The sequence below is a fragment of the Ictalurus furcatus genome, chromosome 29, assembly GCF_023375685.1.
Source record: "Ictalurus furcatus strain D&B chromosome 29, Billie_1.0, whole genome shotgun sequence".
NCBI lineage: Eukaryota > Metazoa > Chordata > Actinopteri > Siluriformes > Ictaluridae > Ictalurus > Ictalurus furcatus.
The window spans coordinates 3,696,122-3,722,480 of record NC_071283.1 but is presented as its reverse complement, the minus strand read 5'-3'; the positions used below and the strand labels follow the sequence as shown (position 1 = coordinate 3,722,480).

Genomic DNA, 26,359 nt, shown 5'->3' with positions numbered 1-26,359 from the left:
AAGAAATTACCAGTAGAGACCCACAGGAACTATTACAGTTTCCATTAAAACCAATACAACTCCCATTAAAACCATTACAAATTCTATGAGGGTTTCTATTGTTTGTTTGTTTTTCAGCAGAGACTACTCTTTATCATACGATATCATTTTAAAATGAGTATCGCAGCCTTTAAACACTTATTGATGATCGTCATCAATTTTTTTAAAAACATTTTTTCATTGTTAATCACTTGAATTTGTACTGAATCACAAGTACAAGCCTGAAACTTGCCTTAAAATCTGCACTGAATTAACATGAATCATGATGAGGCAATAAGACTCTGGAGTGAGCGACTTGAGTGTGACGCAGGGAGTCGATTCTCTCCATTCACCCGCCCTTGCTGATTAAACCCAGATGGAAGAAACACACACACAGACCCAAAGTTATATTGTACAGATTTATTAACTGTTTATTTCAGTAACCAAAAGTGCATAGTTGAAGCCCTTTCTCTTAGAGCAGGTTATAATCTTAACTCAAAATGTGTAACTACTAATTCAGAATAATTTCACAAATATTATCCATGCCCCAATTAATGATCGAGAGATTATGTGCTCCAAAGACATGTGTAACAGGTTTATATGTAACCATATTAAACATTACAACACAGAGCAGGACCCTTAATGGCACGTCTACCCTAATATAAGCTACAGTCTTTATGCTACAGACTTCTATAACACACAGTAAAAAGGTCCTTCAGTATTAATGTGTGGAAAGATGGAGCTATAAAAGCTTACCCTGAACCCTCAAATGACTTTTAGTTCAATATGTCAAATATTAAAAAGGGCATAACCAAACATTCCCTGTTTAGTTAAATCAATATTATCAATAGGATGTAACTTTTAGTTACATACTATTCAGCAGTAACTTGATCACATGATGTAACCAAATAACGTAACAGATCTATATTGCAACTAAAAATTTAGAACGGCAGTCTATAAATGTTGACCTTGGGTATAGTTGCCAGTAACATGGGGCACTTGAAGGCCAATCAAACGACATCTTAAAATCGTTTCTTTTGATATATATTTATACACACACACATTTGAAATAAGCTCCTTGGGATTAATGCCATAAAGACAAACCTTGATCCATTTTAATTCCATTTAGCGACCCAAGACTTCTGAACACATGAGGGTCTTATGACACAGACTGCCCCTAAAGTCAGATTCACATTAAGTACATCTCATAAATTCTGTGTCTGATCCTAAATAAGCCCTCAACGAACCCAGACAGTCGACATCTCTACCCGTATCCAACGCCTGCCACACCCTCACCCTATTCTCAGCATTCTTGTTAAGCTTATTGTTCAGGTTCAGTCATCATGGAAACTAAAAGTAAGAAAAAAATGTGAACTGACTGGTGTGTTAAGAGCACGTCTTATCAACGATCATGTTGCACCAGAGCCACGGCACATGTTCCGACCTCATGAATGACATCAGAAGCGACCAAAAATGACGCAGCTCGTGCAGGATGCGATACAACCTCCACCCTGAAATACACCCCCTATCTATAATAGGCAAGCTTGCTGAGAATCATACATGTCTAGGATTAGTCATGGTGTCTTACGCTACATTTACAGCTTGCTTAACACAACTCTATGGAGAATATACATGTCGTAATTCGTTTTTAAGGGAGGTGGACTTTGAATCTTGTTTTGGCTTAATTAATTAGTGTTGTTCCTTTAATCACTTCCTGTTTTAATAACCCCCTAGATTAAAAAAAAAGAAAAAGTAGCAGAATTAAAAAGTAATCAATCATAACTAAATAAGAGTAGGTAAGAGTAGCCGATCAGACGGAAGACAGGTCTAAAGTTCGGGTCATAGGTGAAAGGTCTTGGTCATTGTATGAAGTCACGAGCCGTGGTTTGTCGCTAGTCTACTGGCGGTGCTGGAGGTTCTCTGCCATTATTCTGAAGGAAAAATAAGACAAACACACGCCACGAAAACTCATTAGGTTAGAACAGATTTCATTCGCATTGTGGCCCAAGCCTAGGCGCATCAGCCGGCCAAATATCTGGACCAACTGAAGGTTTTATTTGCTTCTAAGAATGTGGAAAAAAGTTTACAGCGGTGCTTGAAAGTTTGTGAACCCTTTCGAATTTTACACACCAGATACTGAAAGCAAACGTTCACATACTTTTGCCACTCACAGATATGTAATATTGGATCATTTTCCTCAATAAATAAATGAGCAAGTGTAATATTTTCGTCTCATTTGTTCAATCGGGTTCTCTTCATCAACTTTAAAGACTGATGAAGTTTTTAAGTCATATTGATGCAGAAATATAGAAAATTATAAAGGGGTCACAAACCTTCAAGCACCAGTGGGTGCTGAACAATGTACATTTACACACACACACACACACACACACACACACACACACACACACACACACACAAAACAGTATTATGAAACGTAAACTTTCCAAGAACCCAAACAAAAGCTGAATGTTTGAGCTCATTATGGCTGCAGCGATAAAGCATAACTCCAAATCTCCCCAGATTATTATAAACGTTTTAATAAGTGTACTTACAAGCACAGTGTCCCCGAAAAATCTTCACAAAAACGATCTTTTTGCCGTTTCACATCACATCCTGCAATTTCTTTCTTTGGGAATTCATTGAACATAGTGTGTAGCTGGTTTGTGCATCACTAATGGTACTCATATTGTGTCTACATTTCCTTGGCTAGTAATTCGAAAAAATTGACTTAATAAATTGTTCGTTTACTATCAAAGCTGTATAAATAAATAAATAAATAAAGCCAGACATAGATTTGTTCTCCATGTTTGTCAGAAGCAAGTACAGAACTAGTACATGGACAGTATATAAAGTACTAAACTTTACTACCATACAGCCAAAAAGTACTGTATGTAGACACCCGACTATTACACCCATATATGCTTGTTGAACATCCCACTCCAGACTTACGCCCCTCTTTGCTGTTATAATAACCTCCATTCTTCTGGGAAGGCTTTCCACTAGATTCTGGAGTGCGACTGTGGGGATTTCCCCGTTCAGCCATAAGTGTGGCGAGAAGGTCTGGGGCGCAGTTAATGTTCCAATTCATCCCAAAGGTGCTCACTGGGGTGTGTTGAGGTCAAGGCTCTGCGCAGGACACTCAAGTTCTTCCACTCCAACCTTGGCAAACCATGTCTTCATGGAGCTCGTTTTATACACAGGGGCATTGTCTTTAACATCTTAATTCTAATGAACAGAAGTTATAATGCTAGAGAATACAAAAGACATTCTATATAGTTGTGTATTTCCAACTTTGTGGCAACAGTTTGGGGAAGAACCACATATGAGTGTGATGGTCAGGTGTCCACATACTTTTGGACATATCGTGTATATGTATTTCATTGACCTTTTTTTTATTTATTTTTTTAAGAACATTTTAAAATGTACTAATGTTTACTATACAGGAACTTCAATTCCTGTATGCCTAAAATGATTACATTATTTATTGTAACCACATAGGATTGTTTGTACCCACATTGTATTGTAACTACTTGGGATATTTGCACGGTCGCTGCAGTTTTACTTCCTGAAAAGATAACCAGGCTGTTAGGGGTTTGTTTGGACTTACATTAAAGGGGCTGGTGGGTTTGTTGGAGGTTCTTGGTCTTCTCAGGCTGGCAGGGCGAAGCAGGAACAGTACTAGCGCAAACACCATCCAGCCCATAATAATCATGGGCAGAGTCAGATCGCCCCCTGTTGGAGAACCGGGTCCTGGCACTGCACACACCAAATCAAGACGGCAAATCAGTACTGATCGATAATTCTTTAACGCAACATAACCTCATTAACTTAGGGTTTCCCGTGAAACTACTCGGAACCATGTTTATATTGTTTCATGTTGTACAGTAGTTCTGGATATACAATATTTTATCCCACATGTTTACATGAATGGGTTGACAAAAAACGGACTTGACGATGGCCTGTTCAACACAACTACAACGAACACTATTCCCTTTATAATGTCAACATCTTGAACTCTTTGTCATGTTCCTCAAACCATTCCTGAACATTTTTTTGCAGTGTTGCAGGGAGCATTATCCTGCTGAAAGAGGAAACTGCCATTAGGGAGTACCGTTGCTATGAAGGGGTGTACTTGGTCTGCAACAACATGTCAAAGTAAACCCCAGAGTTTCCCAGCAGAACATTGCCCAGGGCATCATCCTGCCTCTGCTAGCGTGCCTTTTTCACATCCTGGTGCCATCTCTGTCCCCAAGTGAGCGATGCACATGCACCCGTCCGTCCACATGATGCAAAAGAAAACGTGATTCATCGGATCAGGCCACCTTCTTCCATTGCTCCGTGGTCCGGATGCTCACATGCGCATTGTAGGTGCTTTCAGTAGTGGACAGGGATCAGCAGGGGCACTCTGACTGGTCTGCAGCTACGCAGCACCATACGCCACAAACTGTAATGCACTGTGTGTCCTGACTCCTTTCTCTCACAGCCAGCATTAACTGTTTTCAGCAATTTGTGCTACAGTAGCTCTTCTGTGGGATCCGACCAGATGTTCTAACCTTCACTCACCACATGCATCAATGAGTTTTGGGTGCCAAAGACCCTGTCGCCGGTTCACCGGCTGTCCTTCAGAATTTGGTCAAAGTCGCTCAAATCTTTACGCTTGCCCATTTTTCCTGCTTCCATCACATGAACTTTGCAAACTGACTGTTCACTTGCTGCTTAATATATCCCACTCCTCGACAGGTGCCATTGTGTAAGGAATAATTGACGACAGGCTGTTGGGTTATTAGAAAATAACGCCCACCCCGAGGTGGTAATGCCGTTTCGCGTCGTGGCCGTTACACCTCGGGTGTGCATTTTTTCGAATAATTCAATTATTCCACTTATACCACAGTGACCACACCTCACGACATTGTCCAGATGTTTTATTTCAATACATCTGTCAGGTTTTGTCTTTAAAACGCTCTCATGTGTGGAATTAATTTATCACGCGTCCCATCTCAAGCCTCTGTTGCTAATACCAAAACGTCATTTTAGATACTAACAGAGACTTGAGCCATTGATGTGCAGTTATTGGAGAGCGAGAGAAAGAGAGAGAGAGAGAGAGAGAGAGAGAGAGAGAGAGTGTTCCCGTTTTTTTTTTCCCGTTTCATGCTGACAAAATACAAATAGAACAAATAAATAAATGAATATTTATAGGTCTACTTGCTCCCGTTTTTTATTTTATTACTGCAGAAAATACAACGAATAAATATTGATACTTGTTCACCGGCTTTTCACGTGCTCTCGCGCACTCTCTTTCTTTTTTCTTGCTCTCTCTCTTTCTCTCGAATATAAATGCATATCAATAGCTCAAGCCTCCGCTTCACCTCGTGGCCACATTACCGCCTCATAATAATAATAATAATAATAAAAAAAAATAATTCACCTCAGAACGTCTGTAAGCCAATCAGAAACGAGAATTCAACAGCGCTGTGGTCTAAAACAACATGACGAATGTCATTCGCGTCACCCATCAGTGGTTTCAACGCTATGTTATGGCTGATGGGTATATGATAAAAATTTGCATAACACCCGTGTAGCTGGAAAACAGTGGGTTGGAAATGAATGAACAAACTTACATTCCTGAAGGCACTCTGTGTCTGTGCAGTAGGACTGCGACTGCCTCAGCTGAGGATAGATTTAAAATGACAAAACTTCAACATCAACCAGGCAGGGAAGAAAACACACTTTACATGTCTACATACTTTATATCATCCTGCATTCACACGTGACGCAGCCCATAATACAGACGTTTGTTGGTTTGAAGGTTAGTTTGTACAGAAAGTGCAGTTTGCACACTGATCTTATCAATTTGTACTTCGTGTCATGTGCTAGAAGCCTCTGTATCGTGTTTATACAGTGGCCTGTGCTACACGATAGCTCATCGCATTGTGTTTGAGTATATATATCGATTTTAAAAGTAGAGGAGAAACAATAAGGCACTAAAAACACCAGGAAAACACTGGAAATGAGTGATGAATAATCTTAAGACACACCACCCCCCTATCTACTGCTCACAATACTAGCACCCAAATCCTGACAGGATGGCTCATTACAGTACACCACACCTCTTATGTAAACCAGCTAGGAGAACTTCCTATGACGGAGTTACACGTTCAAAATGATGACCAATAATGATCCTATCACACCCAGCAGCGCCGGACGACAACGCGGATAGTCCGTGCGTTTATTTCTACTCTACTATCCATGGAAATTTTTCACCTCAGAAAAATGTATACCATTTATCTTCTATAAAAATTCTTTCCACGTCCAAAAGGTTCGTTCATGCATCTCAAATTTTTTTTTCCCTTTTTTTCCTTCTTCCCCCTGACGGTTTACAGTTGAGTCGTAAACCCATACCAGGATATACTGAAAACCTGTGAGGTTAGATAAAGGAAACCGTTTAAAGAGCGAACCTAACGGTGTATTGCAGAACTTCCTGTATTATTGAGTCAAATGCCAAAGTGATGTTCAGATATGTGGTTGAAATCTTCCAAGAAATGAAAATAAAAGAGCGAAGCTCAGTTTGATCGCATCTTCCATCTGTGTTTTATACGATAGGAAAATCTACGCAGTACAGACTCCTACGTAAGAGAAACGTGTGAGCAGTGAATCAGACGTTAATGATACAGAAAGGCAGAGAGTAGAACTGGTGGGTTTCACTAGTTTGTTTGCTACAAGGGGTTTTTGAAATAACCGATAAATAAAAGGTGATTCTCACCAGGTTGATGAGCCTCCTCATCGCATGCTCATGCGAGCAGATGCATTCACAGGGGTCAAATCCTCCTTCTGCCATCAGCGATCAAGGCGTACAGAATCACACGGCGTTTAGGAATATCTGTGGGAATGTTGACCGAGTATTATTTCACTCGTACGTGCAAACAATCAGAATGATCTCACGGACACAATCTTGTACCACACCAAGGCAGACAGGATAAGCCATGTTTAAACAGGTCTGAGAAGAACACCCCTCCTCCTCCCCCTCATTTTTTTTTTTAAGGGGCAGGAAAGATTTTGCATTGATAAAAGTACACAAATGTGTGTTGGTTCAATTTTCCAATTGACTACAACTGTGATGGTGGTGGTTGTTGTGTTGTTGTTTTCACCCAAGTAGGAAGTGAATTAAGCAGGAAGTGAATTAAATCTTGCCTACAGAATCTTTAGAGCACTTTAATGTGGAAAAGTGCACGGAAATCCTTTAGTACTCATTACTTAAAAGAAAAAGCTGCAGAAAGCAAACAAACAGACATGTTTCATGGTTAGGAGTGAAATCATGATACAGGAGAAATATTCTAGAAAGTTAGTCAATATGATGCGTGCAAAAAGATAAACAAATGTTGTATGACATCAACAAACAACAAACAACACAAGACGATTTCTTACCGAGCAGCTGAGACCCTTCACACGCACAGATTATGACTGTTCACATTAGAATATGTGCTGGAACGTCTGTCCGAATTTGAACCCAGTCCAAGTGCAGGATTAGTTGAATAATGTCCCCGGTCTGTGTTTTGGGCAGACGGTCGGAGCTCCGGCTTCAGTTCCGCCTCTGTTTTGATGACGCGTTACCGCTGCGCGAGCGTTAGAAAAGCCACGTCGCAAATCTCGCGAGAGTTTGTGGGTGAGGACGAGAGAGAAGAAACTGTATATTTATTATTTACGAGGCTGAAGTTTGCTGTTTTTATTCAGATTTTCCGGTTCAGGAATGACTATCTTGAGCCTGTAGATGGCGCTATAAAGCACTGATATCACTTATACAAGCCTGTAAACGAAGGGGGAAATGAAACATTATTATTATTATTATTATTATTATTATTATTATTTTCTGTTCCATTATATCCTGTTGCATCAGTGGCCATTATCAGCAAAATGTCAAGTGTATTCATACTAATCAGTTCTTCCTTTAGCACTGGCTATGTACCTAAATCATTTAAACTAGCAGTTATTAAACCATCCATCCATCCATCTTCTACCGCGTACTCCTTTTCAGGGTCACGGGGAAACCAGGAGCCTATCACAGGGAGCATCGGGCACAAGGCTGGGTACACACTGGACAGGGTACCAGTTCATCGCAGGGCACAATCACACACACATCCACACACCCATTCACACACTACGGACACTTTGGACATGCCAATCAGCCTACCATGCATGTCTTTTGGACTGGGGGAGGAAACCGGAGTACCCAGAGGAAACCCCCGCAGCACGGGAAGAACATGCAAACTCCGCACACACAGGGCCCCGGTGGGACTCGAACCCCGGATGTGTGAGGCGAACGTGCTACCGTGCGCCCCAGTTATTAAACCCCTGATTAAAAAACCTGTCCTCAACCCCTGTCAATTGTCCAGCTAGAGGCCATTATCTAATCTGCCCTTTATCTCCACGATACTATAGATCTTACTATTCTCCTTGATAGACTACAAAATATTGTTGCCGTTAAGGGAATGGCCCTGTCCTGGCTCAGGTCTTATTTGACCGATCGTTATCAGTTCGTAGATGTAAATGGTGACTTCTCTATGCATACTGAGGTAAAGTTTGGTGTTCCACAAGGTTCTGTTTCAGGCCCACTACTTTTTACTTTATATATGCTACCTCCGGGTCAAATTATTTGTAAACATGGAATTAGCTTCCACTGTTATGCTGATGACACACAGTGGTATATTTTAGCAAAGCCACACAACAGACAGCAGCTTAATAAAGTTGAGGAATATGTAAAGGACATTAGACGGTGGATGCTTATTAACTTCCTTCTACTTAATTCTGACAAGAAAAAAGTACTTCTACTAGGACTACGTGCAGCTAGAAGTAAGTTTGCTGATTACATAGTATTTCTGGATGGCCTTTCTGTTTCATCATGTACAGCAGTAAAAGACCTGGGTGTGATTATTGACTCCAGTCTTTCATTTGAAGCTCATGTAGATAATATTACTAGGATAGCCTTCTTTCATCTGAGAAATATTGCTAAGATAAAAGATATAACGTCAGTACATCATGCAGAAAAATTAGTTCATGCTTTTGTTACCGCTAGGTTGGACTACTGTAATGCCTTACTGTCTGGATGTTCCAGTAGGAGCATAAACAAACTCCAGTTAGTCCAGAATGCAGCTCCAAGAGTCAATTAAATACTACTATTGACCTATAAAGCACTGAATGGTCTCGCGCCACAGTACCGGAGCAAATTTTTGGTCTTTTATGATCTGCCACGCCTACTTCAATCAAAAGTTACAGGCTGTTTGTTGGAACCTCGAATAGTGAAGGCTACAGCAGGGGGAAGAGCTTTCTCTTACAGTTATGGAACATCCTTCCAATTAGTGTTCGGGACTCAGACATAGTCTCAGTGTTTAAGTCTAGGCTGAAAACATATTTGTTTACTCAAGCTTAACATGAATAGACTTTCTTTTTACGCAAAGTACACAGTCTTATCCATTATGGGATAGTAAGCATACCTAACAATCTCTCCCTCTCTTTACCTCCCTATCCCTCTCTCCTTCTGTCGAGCTAGACATGATATTATGGAGATGCCCTTGATCCTGCCCTTTCTGCTTTCCGGACCTGCCTGATCCATCCTGATGCCCTACCTCTGGATGGAGCTCTCATCAACCGGAGGCTACATTCTACCACTAAGGACGGCCCCAAGCAGTGCAGCCTGGAGATTACTGAGAATGGTGCCCACTGAAGTACCATGGAAATGGTTTTGGACCTCAATTTCACATGAACAATTGCGCTGTGGTGCTGGCACTATGGTTGCTGCTATGGCTTTAGGACTGCAATTACCAATTTTGCACTCAGTGAACAAGTGGATTAGAGATTAAAGGCTCAGGAAACCTTTGCAAGTGTTTTGAGTTAATTAACTGATTAGAGCTCTTCTCAGGTCGACATTTCTGTATTATAAATGATTTATTCTAATATTCTGAGATACTGGATTTTTGAATTCCATGCGCTGTAAGCCGTAATCATCAAGATTAAAACAAACAACAACAAAAAAAGGCTTGAAATATTTCACTTCATGTGTATTGAATATAGAATACATGAAAATTCCACTTTTTGAATTAAAATGAATAAAAATTAAATTTGAATTAAAATGGAATAAAATGAACTGGGCACACGGTGGCTTAGTGGTTAGCACGTTCACCTCACACCTCCAGGGTCGGGGGTTCGATTCCCACCGTGGCCCTGTGTGTTCGGGGTTTGCATGTTCTCCCCGGGGGGTTTCCGCCGGGTACTTCCTGTGGGGGTTTCCTCTGGGTACTCCGGTTTCCTCCCTCAGTCCAAAGACATGGTAGGCTGGCGTATCTAAAGTGTCCGTAGTGGCGTATCTAAAGTGTCCGTAGTGTATGAATGGGCGTGTGAGTGTGTATGGCACCCTGTCCAGGGTGTACCCCGGCTTGTCCCCGATGCTCCCTGGGATAGTCTCCAGGTTTCCCCGTGACCCTGAAAAGGATAAAGCGGTATAGAAGATGGATGGATGGATGGATAAAATGAACTGAGATGCACCTATTAATATATACATATATGGTAGATGTCTGGCTCCAATATAGTATAAACGAGCTGTTACTATAGAAACGAAGGCACGCATTAATATAACAGTGTGATTTGACACGCAACCGGAACTACTGTCAGAACTGTTGTTAGAGAAAATTAACCACAGAACACCTTCTATGTGTACAGAAATGTGTATAAATACTCATTTCAGTCACACTGGGCTGCTACTGAAGCGAAATAATCCGCTGCTACACCTCATGTAGCCCAGGATAACCGTGTCCATGTGAGAGAGGGAAAGCGCGTTTAGTTTCAGTCGTCACCTGAAAACGCAGATATTCTCCACTCTGCGCTCGCTTTCCAGACTCACGCTGTGTGGGGCCGCGCGGTTTGTTGTTTTCTTGAAAACAAAAGGTATCGCAGCTTTTAGTGAAAAGGACGAAAGAACAGAAGAGGGCTACAGGAGAGCGAGCGAGAGAGAGTGTTTGTGTGTGAGAGAGAAAGAGAGAGAGAAAGAGAGAGTGTTAGTGCAGGCTTTGCGGACTGCAGGCCCGAGTGAACACGGCTGCGAAACCCGGCAATACAAACACACAGACATGGCCAACATCGCCGTGCAGAGAATCAAACGGGAGTTTAAAGAAGTTCTCAAAAGCGAAGAGGTTTGAGATTCGTGTTTATTCTTTAATTAGCGTGGAATAACAGCACTTTATCAGAGCTAGCGGTCCGCCGCTATGGCTATCTTAGCTTAACTGCTTCAACCTCGGCACTAAGCAAATTAGCTTTCCAAATGTCAGTCCTGTGTTAAACAAATTCCATAGACGTGTATGGTAAATAATGTTTTTATTGTTATCATTATTTTACAAACATATCGTCCTAATGGTGAATAAAGTGACCAAGTAAACGACTTGTAGCTCTGAGTGTTAGCTGGCTAGCTATGACAGACCTGATACTTTGACAAGGGCGCGCGCGCATCCATTAGCCAGTTAGCCGTCTGTCAAAACATTATCACCTGACCCAGGAGTAACGACTTTTTTTTTTTTTAATGTCTGAAACCTAGTTTAAATAAAGATAATTTAAAAAATGATAGTTAAAGAGAATTCGATAACCTCTCTAACACTTGTCAGCTAGCTAGCTTGCTAGGTTAGCTACTCTGGAAGTACATTGGAAGCACAATTTCTACACAGACAGGCCAGCTTCTTTGTCCTGGTTCCGTTACAGCTCTACCCCTAAACATGGCCTTTTAAAGTGCCATAAATATAATCACTTACACCATATTCACTGTTTTAGAGGATTAGAAGTCAGTTTAAGTAACCCTCAATAGAAAGGACACTGATGATTGTGTTCATGGAGTTTCAGTTCTGCCTTGTTTAAATCCTCTCCGTTCTTCTTAACAGACGAGTAAAAATCAGATAAAGGTGGACCTGGTGGATGAGAACTTCACCGAGTTAAAAGGGGAGATCGCAGGACCTCCGGACACGCCGTACGAAGGTGAGGCCTCGGTTTTCTGTTTTTGCTGAATACCTTGGATGAGTGTACAAACACCTCACGGTGAATTTGTTTTTTTAGGTGGCAGGTATCAGCTAGAAATCAAGATCCCAGAGACGTATCCTTTCAATCCGCCGAAGGTAACAGTCGTGTTAACAGCCTTACTGCACACATTTACAGTACTGTTAGGTGTGTACACGTCGAGAACGACAGGCTCTCTAACGAGGTCCTTCTTCGGGTTGTTTAGAACATTTTAAAAGGACTCTCACACCCCCCCCTCAAAAAAAAAAAAAACAGCCCCGCTGAAACACATTAAATATGTTCGTAAAGACCGCTTTGTGACGTGTTTAGCGGTTTGTTGGTCGGTGCTGTGTTTTCTTTTCCACGAGAACTTGTCTGCCGCGCCGATCTCGCAGGAGGACGTCGCTAGTGTTGAATAGGAGGGGGAAAAAACTGGACGATCTGGTCCAATAATTTGATGTTCCGGGAGTGCTGAGATTTACTATATCGTCAGTCCGTCCGGGATTTTGCGATCACGGAAATGAACGCAAACTCGAGCAAACTCTGAGGAGCTTGCAGTTTTTCAAGATTACCGCAGGTTCGGGCCGAGACGCGTCATGTGACTGCATCGCAACATGCATACAGCCAAAGCCGTCTTCGTTTCACGTGCGTCCAACACGAGTACTGCTGAAAGGCCTCGTCTGCGAAAGAGCGTGCAAAACGAGTCTGTGTGATTGCAATTCAACCAATTAGTTTTCAGCAAAAAAAAAAAAAAAAAAAAAAAGCACAAAAAGCTCTGGAAGTCGCGTCGTAAATTTTGACAAAAGCCGCAGAAAAATCAAGCGTTTTTGGTCGCAACGATCACAAGGAATCTCTCTGAAACTCCTGTACGGACTGTTATAACAGCACTGGGACATCTCACTGTTTGTATCACTCCACTTATCTGTATTTGTTACGTAAAATCCCAGTTCTACCAGCAGTGCGTTAGACTGAAAGGTTACTACGCTACACCACGACAGGCTGTTGGTGAGACTGTGTGTTTTATGGCAACACGCAACGCTCTGTCCAAGCCGTGGCTTGTTCGGGAACCATTTCCGTCGACGGAGCAAAAGTAAACAAAATCTTTGGTTGTATTGTGTGTAAAATGTCAGTTACTAGATAGTAATTTCTTGTTTATAGAACTTTTTTTATGAAAAGCAATATCACACACGCTCTCAGTTGTACTGAATTTCAGCTCGGCCTTTGGTATGACGGCACTCTTACTCATCCGAGAGATGCCGAGCACGATGGCGTTGATGATGGTATTGGTGTAAAAGTTGACGTTTTGGAAGCTAATCTGTTTGAGCAGCATGCACAGATGGGGACTTGAGAGAGAGAGAGAGAGAGAGAGAAGGACAGACTAAGGGACTAACGCTCCTCTGAATTGATCTCTAGGTATAAACGAAGCAAGGGCTAAATCTCTCTGCCGCCACTATGACCTACCAGTATGTAGCACACCAGCATTTTTTTTGTAATGTTGCCGTTAAAGAAAGTGAAAGTCACCACAGAATTGTATTGATTATAATTAACACGCGATGTTCAATGCAATGCAACACAAAGATTAGTATGCAAGTCATCCAGGGTGGATTTTTCACTTTTTCCACAGACGGACAAACCGAAGAACCATTTAAGGGTTCTAGATGGAACTTGTGGGGAAGAGTTTCATTAAATAAGATGATAATGAACTCAAATTTTACTGGTCATGCTCTTGACAGATCAGTACACCAGCCTTAATAATTCACATTAACACATTAAACACATCCCTTATAATACTGTAAGATTTTTAAACCCAGGAAACCAGCGTTGTAATAAACGCACACACTAGACAAGTCTCAGAGAAACCAGTTTTTCTACATTGTTCTCCTAAGGTACTGAAGGCTAAGAGTAATTGTTTTAACAAATCTTTTTATATTAGGCCATGTCATACCTTTTTATAAAAACGCACCATTGTGAGCAGTTTCTTTCTCAGAAATCGTGATATTGGATTGCATGGTCATAAGTTTTTGTTTGTTTTTCCTCCTTTTTGCTAGATATCGTAATGGAATTTGCTGCATCAGAGTAACAGTTTCATTGTTGTCATTTTACTTTCAGGTGCGGTTTATTACAAAGATCTGGCATCCCAATATAAGTTCGGTTACTGGGGCAATATGTTTGGACATTCTGAAAGACCAGTGGTGAGTTTTGGCTGATCATATGTGCATCATATCCATACCCATAGTGACAAAAAGATTACATCTTGAATCTAATCGTTCTTTCCGTAATGCTGCTGGAGGATGTCTGTGGTAATTATGAGCGATTCGCACAAGAGAGAAACAATCTGTCATTTTTATCGCAGAGATGGGAGTGTCATCATGCTTGGTCATCACACTGAAAAATCCTTGCATACAACATACACCTCGTTTTAATACAATATTCGGCTTTTAAAAGAGGAAATGCATTTTCATCTGTATTGGGGGGGAGTCACCCAGCCTCCCACCTCATCAGGCATTATAAGAGAAGACTTGGAGCTGTAATCTTGGCAAAGGGTGCCAATAATTGTTGCATAGATACATTTAATATTTTTTTGTTGTTGTTGATAAATCGGTGTTGTGTTTGCAGTTGTTTGATATCCATGAGAGTATTTTTGTGAATTTTTTTGAACAAAAGATCAAAAGGTTAAACAATAAAGACGATTTTTTTTTTTTTTTACAGCCTTCTTTGCTCATATTTACCAAGGGTGCCAATATTAGTGGAAGGCACTGTAGCTACACATCTGAGCAGATAATTGATGTTCGATATGAGACAAGCTATGTGGTCTGGGCGACAGTTCTGGGAGTTGCATTGTTGAGAATGATCTATGCCAGGGGTAGGGGTGGGCCATCTGTCAAAAATACGCCACCATGATTTTTATTTTCACGAGCCACGATATTATCACAATTATTTTTCCATGGTGGATTTTAAGCCTCTGTTCACACCCAGTATTGGCGTTTGTTTTCAGGTAGAAATGTTCTGTAAACCCCATATCATGGTCCTGGGAGTGGGGCCCAAGACTATTTTGCAGGTTACTGAACAGAGAAACCAAACTAATTTCCCTATCGATGCAAATGTAGCTCTACAAGAAAACATACAGCCCCATCTGAAACTACTGGAAAGGCAAGGCCGATTCTTTAGTTTTCGTTATACACTGAAGACATTTGGGTTGGAGATCAAAAGATGAATGAGACAATGGATCAGAATTTCAGCTTTCATTTCTTGATATTTACATCTAGATGTGTTAAACATCTTAAAACATTGTACCATGTGACTTAAGGGGGTTTCTTGCTACGCAGGTGTGCCCTGTTAAATTGATTATTTGAATAATGAATAGCTCAATGTCTGAAGCCCTGGGTTTCGCCTGTGAAGACTGCATTTGTTGTTAAAAATGATAAAACAACATGAAGAGCGGAGAGCTGTCTACAGGAGAAAAGCAAGCAGTTTTGAAGCTGGGGAAAAGAGGGAGAATCGATCAGAGCCATTGCACAAACATTGGGCATAGCCAGTACAATAATTTGGAATGTCCTGGAAAAAGAAAGAAACCACTGGTGTACTAACAACCAGACATGGAAAACAGCAGAAACATTGTGAGAGCTGTGAAGAAAAACACAAAACCAACAGTCACTGACATCACCAACACCTTCAGCAGGGCAGGGTGAATGTACCATAAGCCACCGTTTAAAGAAGACCTCGAGAGCAGAAATTTACAGGCCATACCACAAGATGCAAACCACTCATCAGCCGTAAGAATCAGAAAGGCAGATTGGAATTCACAAAGAAATACAGAGCTGAACCACAGAAGTTCTGTAACCAAGATGAACCTCTACCAAAGTGATGGAAAGGCCAAAGTGTAGAGAAAGAAAGGATCTACTCGTGATCCAAAACATACAAGCTCATCAGTGAAACATGGTGGAGGTAGTGTCATGGCTTGTTCTTGCATGGCTGTTTCTGGAGCAGGCTCACGAATCTTTATTGATGATGTAACTCATGAAGGTAGCAGCAGAATGAATTCAGAAGTGTACAGAAACATTTTGTCTTCCACTTTACAGAGAAATGCATTCAGTCTAATTGGGAAGAACATCATGCAGCAAGAGAGAGACCCAAAACACACTGCCAACACAACAAAGGACTTCATCAGGGGGGAAAAAGTAGAAGGTTTTAGACTGGCCAAGTCAATCACCAGACCTTAAACCAATTGAGCAGCATTTCACCTCCTGAAGAGGAGACTGAAGGGAGAAACCACACAAAAAACAACTACTGCAAGAAGCTGTGCTAAAAGCCTGGAAAAACAACACAAAAGAAGAAACCAACAGTTTGGTGTCAGTGGGTCTCTGACTTGCTACAGTTACTGCAAGCAAAGGCTATGCAACCAATTAAGTGTTATTTACTTTAAGACTATCTGTTCCATTACTTTTGTTCACCTAAAAATCGGGTGGTCTGCCACCAAAGGTGCGATGTTCTAAGTTGTTTAACACATCTCGATGTGAATATCGGAAAATGAAAGCTGAAATTCTGATCTGTCATCTCAATCATCTTTTGATCTCAAACACAAGGGTCTTCAAAGTATAGCAAAAACAAAGGAACTGGCCTTGCTGTTCCAATACATTTGGAGGGGACTGTAGCCTCAAAGAAAAAGCAGAGGCACGGCGATACCGTCGGTCAATTAAGTACAGTTGCAATCGAAATTATTCAACTACCATTGCAAATCAGGTTTGTTGTCAAAATTTACAGACTTTCAGCTGTTTGCAATGAACAAGTCAAACAAAAGCGATTGAAATAGATCAACACAACGAATGCTTCCAGTGTTTTCCCCAAATTTAACTGAAAATGCAACTTATGACTCCTCCAGTTCCAAAATTATTCAACCCCTTCATGGTGAGCATCTTTAGTACTTTTGCTGTTATGACCTTCTGCAAATGAGATGCAGAGCTTCTGGCAGCGTTCCTGAGGAATCTTAATGCATTCCTCATAAGAAATGGCCTCCCGTTCAGTAATATACTTGGGTTTGTGTGCTGCAACTGTCGTCTTCAAATCCCACCAGAGATTTTCAGTCAGATGACTGTGATGGCCCTGTAGAATCTTCCAGAACAACTTCTGCAACCAAGACTTGGTGGAATTTGAGGTATGCTTGGGATCATTGTCCTGTTGGAAGGTCCAATGACACCCAAGCTTCAGCTTCCTCACAGACGGCATGACGTTTGCTCCTAGGATCCCGATACTTCAGTGAATCCATCTCGCCTTCCACACGGTGCAGGTTTCCAGTGCCAGAGGATGCAAAGCAGCCCCAGAGCATCACCGAGCCACCACCATGCTCGACTGTGGACAGAGTGTTCTTTCTTCATTCTCCTTCCTCCAGACATACCGCTGATCCATCGTGCCGAAAAGTTCCAGGTTTGTTTCATCGCTCCACAGAACAGAATCCCAAAACTTCTATGGCTTATTTCTATGATATTGAGCTACTTTTCTTGTGCGTTTGGGTCAGTAGTGGTGAACGTCTTGGAGTTCTGGCATGGAAACCCTAACCCTTACTGTGCTCACTGAAACCTCAGTGCCTGTTGCCACCAAGTCTCGCTGCAGGTCTTTTGTAGTCACTCGAGGGTTTTTGACAATGTGCCTTCTCAGAAATCTGCTTGCAGCCATCGATCGCTTCCTTTTTCTGCCCCGTCCAGGTATTTCATGCATGTTCTGCCCCTAGCCAGCTCAGGTATTTCATGTGTTCCAGCTCAAGCACCCCTGGTGCAACTAATGAAGCCCTTGATTACTTGTGCTTGAGACAACACCTGTTTTGCATATTTGTGCTGTTGTGAGGGATTCTGTTCAGGGGGTGAATAATTTTGCACTGGAGAAATCATAAGTTGAAAACAAACATGGATGTTTTTGTTTTTATTTCTTTGAAATATCAACACCTCATAAGTCATAACAAGGATGAAGTCCCTTTAAAACCCAACTTTTTTATTTAATGGGTATTACATACTTGGGCAGGTAAAACGTCATGGCATCAGATGTGATGTCTTCCCAGCTGTTACTGGTTTTCTCATAAACAAATGGATTTGTTTGCTTTAGCTCTGTTTCTGGCTGTGGTGTTATTAATGTGTGCTTCCATTTAAGCGTTCAGGATCTAAAAAAGGTCCAGCTACACAATTCTTTGCTTCTGAAGGTCTGGCTAAACGAACATGGTGACAGCAGCTTTTAAAGCTCAACTATTAACGAGTTTATGGCTTGAAGTTTTCCTTTTTGACTAGCACCACAGACTCTGAACAGATGAAATGTTTGTTTTGAATTTAAAGTGGAGAATGAACACCTACTTCTGGGTTCAGTTATCGTTCGACGTTCTGTTTTCGTCGTACATAAGCTGCAGTGGTTCGTGTTTAACGTCGCTAAACTACGGGAAATATTTCGCTGGGTCCGTATCCAGGCCGCTGTCTGCAAATTGACAAGCCCTTATTTTTGATTTTGGCCAAAATAAGCATCATACGAGACGCGTTCTTGTGATACCGCTCCCTTTCTTTCTTTTTCAGGACATTCCTAATTGTTGTATTGGCTATGCCCAATGCTTATGCAATAGTTCTGATCGATTCTCCCTCTTTTCTCCCATAAACAGCTCTCTGGTCTTCATGGTGGTTTATCCTTTTTAACAGCAAATGCAGTCTTCACAGGTGAAACCTAGAGCTCAAACCAAGAGTAGACATTCAGAGCTATTTATTATTTAAACAATTAATTTAACAGGGCACACCTGGACTACAAGAAACACCTGTCAGTCACATGTTCCAATGGTTTTCATCAGTTGAAAAAAAAAATGGGTGGATTCAAACAAACCGCACCATGTTCTAAGATGTATATATGAGGGAAATGAAAGCTGAAATTCTGATCTGCCGTATTATTATATTCATTTTTTGATCTCAAACCTAAATGTCTTCAGGGGAAAACAAAAGAAAGAATTGGCCATGCCGTTCCAGTACTTTTGTAGGGGACTGTAACATGCACGTAACGACTCAGAAGAAACTGAAATCCTGCGCTGATAATTGCTGAGTCATTTGTTCCTGTTTTTTTGACAGGAATTTTGTTAAATTGGTTGACATTAGTACATTTACTTGACTTAAATCTGTTTGATTGATTGGTTTAACCACTTGCTTTACCTCATCAAAATCAAGCAAAAATGCAGGGAAACCGCTAAATAACAAATAAGAAAGTACCTTTCTCTTGTGCTAGCGATTTAAGCATTATGTAAAAAAAAAAAAAGAAAAAAAGCTAAAAAGGGAAACGTGGAAAAACATGTCTCAAAGTGAAACGCAAAGTGTATTGATGTTACGTAATTTTTTGCAGCACAATAAGAATCGTATAGTATTTTTTTCCCGCCTCAGCTTGACTTTATACATAAAGTTTAAACCAACTTCAGCAGCTTATGGTTGTTTCTCCTTGCTTAAAGGAAAGATCCACCCTGAATGACCATCATAAACTGTATAAATTAACATGTGATCTTCCACAGTGGCCAACATTTTATTTTGTACTGAAATTCTGAGTTTTTTATATATATATATATATATATATATATATATATATATATATATATATATATATATATATATATATATATATAAAAAATGAACTTCTTTCAACATGTTCTATTTTTCACTTTGGTGAACAGTTTCCAACATTTACAAACACTGTTCAACTACCTGCTGATGGTGGCATCAGTGGGATTTTGCCAGTGTCTTATCTCTACCTGAAGAGCGCGATGCAGCAGCGCTTTAGTACTTCAGTCTGTCCAGCTCTCTTGCGTCCCCACCTGGACCCTCTGCTCGAACAGATCATGTTCCAAAGCGCCAACCTGAACGCTAACACCTGTCAACATCTGTCACCACCAGTGTGCTCACCGTTTCGTAGATCGCTCACTTAGTCAAGTCCCTGACATGACACAACACAACTTTGTTATATACTTGAAGCTACGCTGGATTCAGCATTCGATGTCCACAGTAATTCTACACTTCTAAATTCACACCAGAATTGTTAAGCACACCACAGAAATATTTCCATATGATCATATTTAGCGTGTGGAGTTTTGCTTTACTTTCTGAGGGATTCCTCTGGAAAATAATAATAATAAAGTGATGAATTAACAGATACATACCTCCTGTCACTTTGTGTAGGGCTGCAGCGATGACTCTGCGCACAGTTTTGCTCTCACTACAGGCTTTACTAGCTGCCGCCGAGCCCGATGACCCTCAGGACGCCGTAGTAGCCAATCAGGTAGGGGTGTGTGTGTGTGTGTGTGTCAGTGAGAGATAATTTCAGAATGTGTTGGGTGAATCTGTTAGGCACGTAAGCATTTTTGTTTGGAGTATAAATGAGTCTTGCTTGAGAATAAGCTTGTGCGTAGACATGGTTTAATCTCAGGTGTCTGTCAGTCCTGACTGAATGCTAATAATAAACAAGAGAACAAAATCTATGCACAGTTATTTGCTGTGATAAACTCTGCGGTGTTTACATTACATTCTGTACTTTGATTCTTTCAGTATAAACAGAATCCCGAGATGTTCAAACAGACCGCTCGGCTGTGGTCTCATGTTTACGCTGGCGCTCCCGTCTCTAGTCCTGAATACACACGCAAAATAGACAAACTCTGTGCCATGGGCTTCGACAAAGTAAGTACTTGAGCTAACTAGCGAACCGTCCATGATGGGGAATTTGCAGTGCTCAGTTATGTGCATTAGCAGATGTAAAATGTACTGAATTCCAAAATAGTCACTTTAGCAGTTTTACAGCTTTTTCATTTTTTTGTTTTTTAAAGCAAATATGTGAATCTCTCATTGAAAATTTTGGATTGTGATGAGGCTGGATGATCTTAATAACGATACAGCCTCAAACAAAATTCAAGTCGAGAGACACTTCTGCTACATGCTGTTATCTAGCAATTTTTTTTTTTTTTTTTTTTAAGAGCAATAGGCTGATTGTGCTGGATGACTAACGGCTTGTTTTGAGTGGTTTTTGGTTTCGCAAATGAGGCACACCCAGATGATGTAATCTCAGTAACCAGGGTTGCCAGGTTTCCAGCCCAAATGCATCTTAAAGACCTGAAACTAGCCCAAAGTTCAAGTGTTGGAAAAGGCAGACTTCTTCCTCAGCCTTTGCATGTGAAGCAAGGTCACAATTTCTTATGTACAGACCATCAACACCATAATCCCCCTTTACCTTTCACAGTCTTAGTGATATATATTTTATTCTAGAACTGGTTTTGTACATCATAGACGCACACACTTGTCTGCACTTACACTTTACCTTTGTAGAAATATATAAGATCTTAGTGGCCATGGTATGTTTCTAAACCAGTCCAATTTGGTGTAAAATGGAGACCCTGGCAACCCTGTCATTAACTGTCCTGTCTGCTTTACACCATTTTTTTTTATTTATATATATACACACACACACATACATACATACACACATACAAGTTAAATCTGGGTGTGCAACAATTATTTTTAATTGGCACCCTTTTAGTCAGTACTTTGTGCTACGTCCCTTTGCCAAGATAACAGTTGAGTCTTCTCTTATAATGCCTGATGAGGTTGGAGAATACATGGCGAGGGATCTGAGACCGTTCCTCCTTATAGAATCTCTCCAGGTCCATCACATTTCAAGGTCTATGCTGGTGGACTGTGCTCTTCAGTTCACCCCACAGGGTGGCTGTGTCTCAGGTGGTAGAGCGGGTTGTCCACTAATCGTAGGGTTGGCGGTTCGATTCTCGGCCCACGTGACTCCACATTCCGAAGTGTCCTTGGGCGAGACACTGAGCCTCAAGTGGCTCCCGATGGCAAGTTAGCACCTTGCATGGCAGCTCTGCTACCACTGGTGTGTGTGTGTGAGAATGGGTGAATGAGACAGTGTCAAGTGCTTTAGATAAAAGAGCTGTATAAGTGCACCGTTTACCATTGAGGTTTTCTATGGGTCTCAAGTCAGGGGACTAGGATGGCCAGGGCAGGACCTTGAATTTGTGTTGATTTTGAGGTATGTTTTGGATCATTGTCCTGCTGGAAGATCCAACCACGGCCCATTTGAAACTTTCTGGCAGAGGCAGTCAGGTTTTCATTCAATATCTGTTGATATTTGATAGAGTCCATGATGCCATGTATCCTAACAAAATGTCCAGTTCCTCTGGCAGAAAAACAAAAACTTTAATGAGCCATCATGATATTTAACCGTGGCCATGAGGTACTTTTCCACATGGCTACCTCTCTGTGTGCACCAAAAAGCTCTATTTTGGTTTCATTTGACCATAGAATGAGAGTAGAGGCTTTCTTCTTGATACCCTTCCAAAACAACTTGTAGGTGACTTCAGATTGTAATTTTGGAGACTTTCTGACCCCAAGACGCAACTAACTTCTGCAATTCTCCAGCTGTGATCTTTGCAGATTTTTTGGCCACTCGAACCGTCCTCATCACTGTGCGTTGAGACCATATAGCCACTCATCCATTACCAGTTGACTGGAACTTCTTAATTATTACCCTGATGGTGGAAACTGGCATTTTCAATGCTTGTGCTATTTTCTTATAGCTGCTTCCCATTGTGTGAAGCTCAACAACCTTTTGCCACACATCACAGCTATATTCCTCGGTCTTACCCATTGTCATGAATATCTAAGGGAATTTGGCCTGTGTGTTACCTAATATTTATACCCCTCTGAAACAGGAAGTTATGCTTGAACTAGGTCCTGTTCCTAGTCACCCAGGTAAACTAAAAAATTTTAAAATATCAATAGGAATATTCTTCAAATATATTCTCATATAAACACCAATAATTGTTGCACACCTATTTAACCTTTTTTTTTTTGGATAAACCCATGTTTGTAATTGTTTATCCATGAGAGCAGAGTTTTTATTGTATATTTTTTGAACAAAAGATCAAACAATAGACAGTGTTTCACAGCCTTCTTTGCTCATATTTACCAAAGGCGCCAATATTAGTTGAGGCCACAGTGTGTAGGTGTATATATAATCAAATTGCTGAGGAATGGGACATATTGCTGTTACAGAAAAATTAACTTTGGGGAAGTGACAGGAACAACACCCTATAACTGCATGCCCCTAAGTGTTTTATTCCTTGTACATGATCTAGCCCCAATTTCTAGTAAAATAGCTGCAGAAACAATTATATTGAAGGGAAAAACAAAACAAACAAACAAAAAAAAAAAACAGTAAGCCTATGACTTGTCTTTGAATAAAGAATTAAGACTACAGAAGATGTACCACCTCTTAACCAATCATAATCGAGCATTGTGATATAAAGACAATAGAAATGCACTGCAGTTTGTTTCCACAATGCCTGATGAGCTATTTAAAGATCATATCATATTTTTAATCTCTTTCTTTTCTTCTTCTTTTTTTTTAAAATTACAGAACGCAGTAATAGTAGCTTTGTCTTCGAAGTCGTGGGACGTGGAGACGGCAACAGAACTTTTGCTTAGCAACTGAGACTTCACCTATCATCTTTAGGCCACGATTTCACAATCCACATTTTTTTCCCCCCCTCATCCAAGCATGTATTGAGATCAGCTCAATGTAAAAGAATAAAATCTGCTCCAAACTTGAACGTGTGTCCTGGGGGATTACGGTAAAGGAGGAAGTGTTCTCGTTCCAGTGCTAACGCAAATCATTCAAATCACTCACTATCTTGAGCCAAACGACGTGATGATGCAAGAAAGCACCTCATCGTGAACTGATTTTGACCCTGCTGCTGTACGACTGTGCAGTTGTTGCTGTTTAAACGGTCTTTTTAAAAGCCATACGATGGCCTCCTCCACCTTTCTCTTCACCCCCCCTCCCTCATGCTTGATGTCCATTTCCAAAAAGAACCAAACGAGGGGAAGCCTGTATGACTGCCACTTTAGATGCTCCAAAAGACAGCTGCTTGTGTGGGTGAAACGGTGTATAAATAGGTATATTAAAGGCTCGTGTACATTCAGGATAAAGAAGAAGAGGGGAAAGTGTTAGTTTTTCTAACTGTACATTGTAAAGACCTACATTTAATGGATTCGCTAAGGAGGAAACAATCAGATCATCAGCCTTCACTGTTTTCATAAACATAGAAAATTGGCCAGATGACATGGTGTGATATTACTGCTTAATACACATTTGGTTTCTTTAGATCTCTCTCTCTCTCCCCCCCCCCCCCCCAAAAAAAAAACAAAACAGGGGGATAAAAGGATGTGGTGTGACTTGATTTTAATTTATTTATCTATATAATTAAAAGTTTCTTTACCTTTGATTAAATCTACACTAAACTTTGCCTTTTAGTTCGCAGCTTTAAATCGTCTGGGCGGCGTTCACATGCGTTCTCTTATGCACCACTGTCAAAAATTCTAGTCTCAGCATCGGTTTAATAATGTCAAGAAATGCAAAATGAGGCTTCAGTAAGAGACTTTTCCCTCTGACCAGAAACCATGTGTGTTGCTGAAGCCAGATTTCAGTAAATTTTCCTTTACAGATAAAATTTTTTTTTTTGGAGGCTGTATCAATTACTTCCAAGTATCTAATGTTATGTAATGAGACACAAACTGTTCCAGGGGATTAGCATTGCTCAGATTCGATTTTTGGATTTGAAATAGCAGTCTGAGAGTGGAGAATGACTTTTAGACTTCAAAGATGAGATGAGCCAATTCTCAAGATTAACATCTGATTCTCAACCCATCTTTGAATCCTTTAATTCGCAGGAACCACACGCAATCTCATGCTGGAAAAACAACAAACCAGTGGAACCATTCTCACTCTTGCGCGCGCACACACCTTCCCTTCACTTGTACATAAAGTCCCTTTCTTTAAGTATTGGCCATCCTCTCAGTGCACCATTGATGGCTTGGTTTCTGTTTTGTATGAAAACACAAAAAAACAAAAAAATGAAGTCTGTCTTCCTGTAGTAATGACCATGTTCAATATTGCACGAAGAAACCGCTGAACGGGGGAGGGGAGGAAAGACATGTTCTGTTAGGAAGTGGGGGGAAAAAAAAGTCAAAAATTTAAGCAATCTGTACAAGCATGGTTATTTATTGTGAAACTATCATTTCTTTGAATAAAAAAATGCTTGAAAAATGAAAAGGTGTGTGTGTGTGTGTGTAATTCATTTTTTTTTTTTTTTTTTAAAACGGACAAAGATTTTTAAGTAAAACTAAGGATAAAACAGACCCATCCTAAAATAATGAAAAACAGTTCAAAACAAACTATAAACAATTTCAAATCACTTTTTTTTTTTTAATGCAGTACAATAGAGCTGCTGCATCTGAACATTTCAGTTCAAAATTAACTATGCGTATAAAAAATTCTACAGCATCACTCACTCGCTCCTCTGAACCGAGAGGAGGGAATACGAGAAGCCCAATCCTTGCATTTTTATGCTTTGTACAAAACAGGATTTAAAAAAAAAAAAAAAAAAAAAGGCAAATATTTCCTCTGCCAGGTTTGATTAAATCAAGGTATTTAAACTACAAGTTCTGAACTTGCATACAACGCAGTCGAAGAAACATGAATGACGGACTTGCCCTACTGCTTGGAACCTAAAACCACATTACACGGCTATAGAAATGCCACATCTGCAACAAAGAGAGCAGGATTTCATAGATTCAACTTCATATACAGATCTGGAATTTCAAAAGGCAATGGGACATCATCTGATTTCAGACCAGGTCCGTTTCTTTCCCAGTGGCAGATTTATATATATATATATATATATATATAAAAAAAAAAGAGTGTTATTACAGTAACCATTACACATGTTCCCCGTCGCTGAACACATCTGTGTTGCACAGAACGAGCTGTTAATCTGACAGCAGGGCCGGACAGACTGGAGAAGTCCGGCAGCGCAGGAGAGAATGCACAGGAAACAACAAATCTTTCCGGGCATTTAATAAGCCAATGGTATAGATTTATATAGTAGATTAAAACTGTCTTTTTGCTTCCAAATACTCGTTTGTTTTTGTTTTATTTTTAAAAAAAATGGCTCCAGACAGTGTTAAAGAAGAAATTAAACATCATAAGAGGGAACAGTGTTGTGTCTATGTATTGTAACGCTCAACAGAATGGAAACATCTCAATCCTCATTTGTCTAAAAGTTGAGGGTTGGGGTGTGTGTGTGTGTGAACGTGTGCACTCACTCACACTTCTGTTTTCAAGTATGTGTGTGTAGAATCGTGTGCGTGTCGTTCACGTCAGAAGCAAAAGAGCGATCGAGGGTGTAACGGGGCATCTGTCGGGTGGTAAGGCTGTACAGCCGGGCGTTTGTAGACCGTCGCTTTACCTA

At 40.6% G+C, this 26,359-nt stretch overlaps 3 protein-coding genes across 6 annotated transcripts in view; 1 reads left to right on the top strand and 2 right to left on the bottom strand.

The window, feature by feature from the left end:
* Positions 1 to 423: 423 nt before the first annotated feature.
* Positions 424 to 20,321, bottom strand: smim14 (small integral membrane protein 14). 2 transcript variants are annotated; one of them, XM_053619023.1, is made up of 5 exons: positions 20,204 to 20,321; positions 6,782 to 6,898; positions 5,640 to 5,688; positions 3,629 to 3,777; positions 424 to 1,949 (listed from the first exon to the last, which is right to left on the bottom strand). In XM_053619023.1, the coding sequence occupies exons 2-5, from the start codon at positions 6,854 to 6,856 to the stop codon at positions 1,911 to 1,913; spliced, it is 312 nt and encodes a 103-aa protein (XP_053474998.1). In that variant the 5' UTR covers positions 6,857 to 6,898; positions 20,204 to 20,321; the 3' UTR covers positions 424 to 1,910. The 2 variants fall into 2 exon arrangements, with proteins under 2 accessions (XP_053474998.1, XP_053474997.1); XM_053619022.1 differs by lacking the exon at positions 20,204 to 20,321 and adding an exon at positions 7,444 to 7,626.
* On the top strand, positions 10,275 to 25,510 carry ube2kb (ubiquitin-conjugating enzyme E2Kb (UBC1 homolog, yeast)). Of its 3 annotated transcripts, XM_053619017.1 has the most exons (7): positions 10,275 to 11,198; positions 11,934 to 12,027; positions 12,106 to 12,164; positions 14,155 to 14,237; positions 20,223 to 20,322; positions 20,589 to 20,717; positions 23,467 to 25,510. In XM_053619017.1, the coding sequence occupies exons 1-7, from the start codon at positions 11,136 to 11,138 to the stop codon at positions 23,539 to 23,541; spliced, it is 603 nt and encodes a 200-aa protein (XP_053474992.1). In that variant the 5' UTR covers positions 10,275 to 11,135; the 3' UTR covers positions 23,542 to 25,510. The 3 variants fall into 3 exon arrangements, with proteins under 3 accessions (XP_053474992.1, XP_053474993.1, XP_053474994.1); XM_053619018.1 differs by lacking the exons at positions 10,275 to 11,198; positions 14,155 to 14,237 and having other exon boundaries at positions 11,962 to 12,027; XM_053619019.1 differs by lacking the exons at positions 10,275 to 11,198; positions 11,934 to 12,027; positions 12,106 to 12,164; positions 14,155 to 14,237 and adding an exon at positions 19,726 to 20,048.
* The window catches only part of pds5a (PDS5 cohesin associated factor A), a 29,331-nt gene continuing 28,066 nt past the window's right edge, over positions 25,095 to 26,359 (bottom strand). The window contains exon 33 of the mRNA XM_053619008.1: positions 25,095 to 26,356. Coding sequence (XP_053474983.1) covers positions 26,353 to 26,356 — 4 coding nt within the window. The 3' untranslated portion in view covers positions 25,095 to 26,352. The remainder of the gene's footprint in view (positions 26,357 to 26,359) is intronic.

Bases quoted from the DNA above. Each gene is read 5' to 3' on its own strand.
- ube2kb (XM_053619017.1), top strand. From the start codon at position 11,136: ATGGCCAACATCGCCGTGCAGAGAATCAAACGGGAGTTTAAAGAAGTT. The intron at 11,199-11,933 runs GTTTGAGATTCG...TCTTCTTAACAG, and splicing joins AAGTTCTCAAAAGCGAAGAG to ACGAGTAAAAATCAGATAAA. The intron at 14,238-20,222 runs GTGAGTTTTGGC...CACTTTGTGTAG, and splicing joins GACATTCTGAAAGACCAGTG to GGCTGCAGCGATGACTCTGC.
- smim14 (XM_053619023.1), bottom strand. From the start codon at position 6,856: ATGGCAGAAGGAGGATTTGACCCCTGTGAATGCATCTGCTCGCATGAG. The intron at 3,778-5,639 runs GTAAGTTTGTTC...TGGTGTGTGCAG, and splicing joins CACAGAGTGCCTTCAGGAAT to TGCCAGGACCCGGTTCTCCA. The intron at 1,950-3,628 runs GTAAGTCCAAAC...TTTTTCCTTCAG, and splicing joins AACCCACCAGCCCCTTTAAT to AATAATGGCAGAGAACCTCC.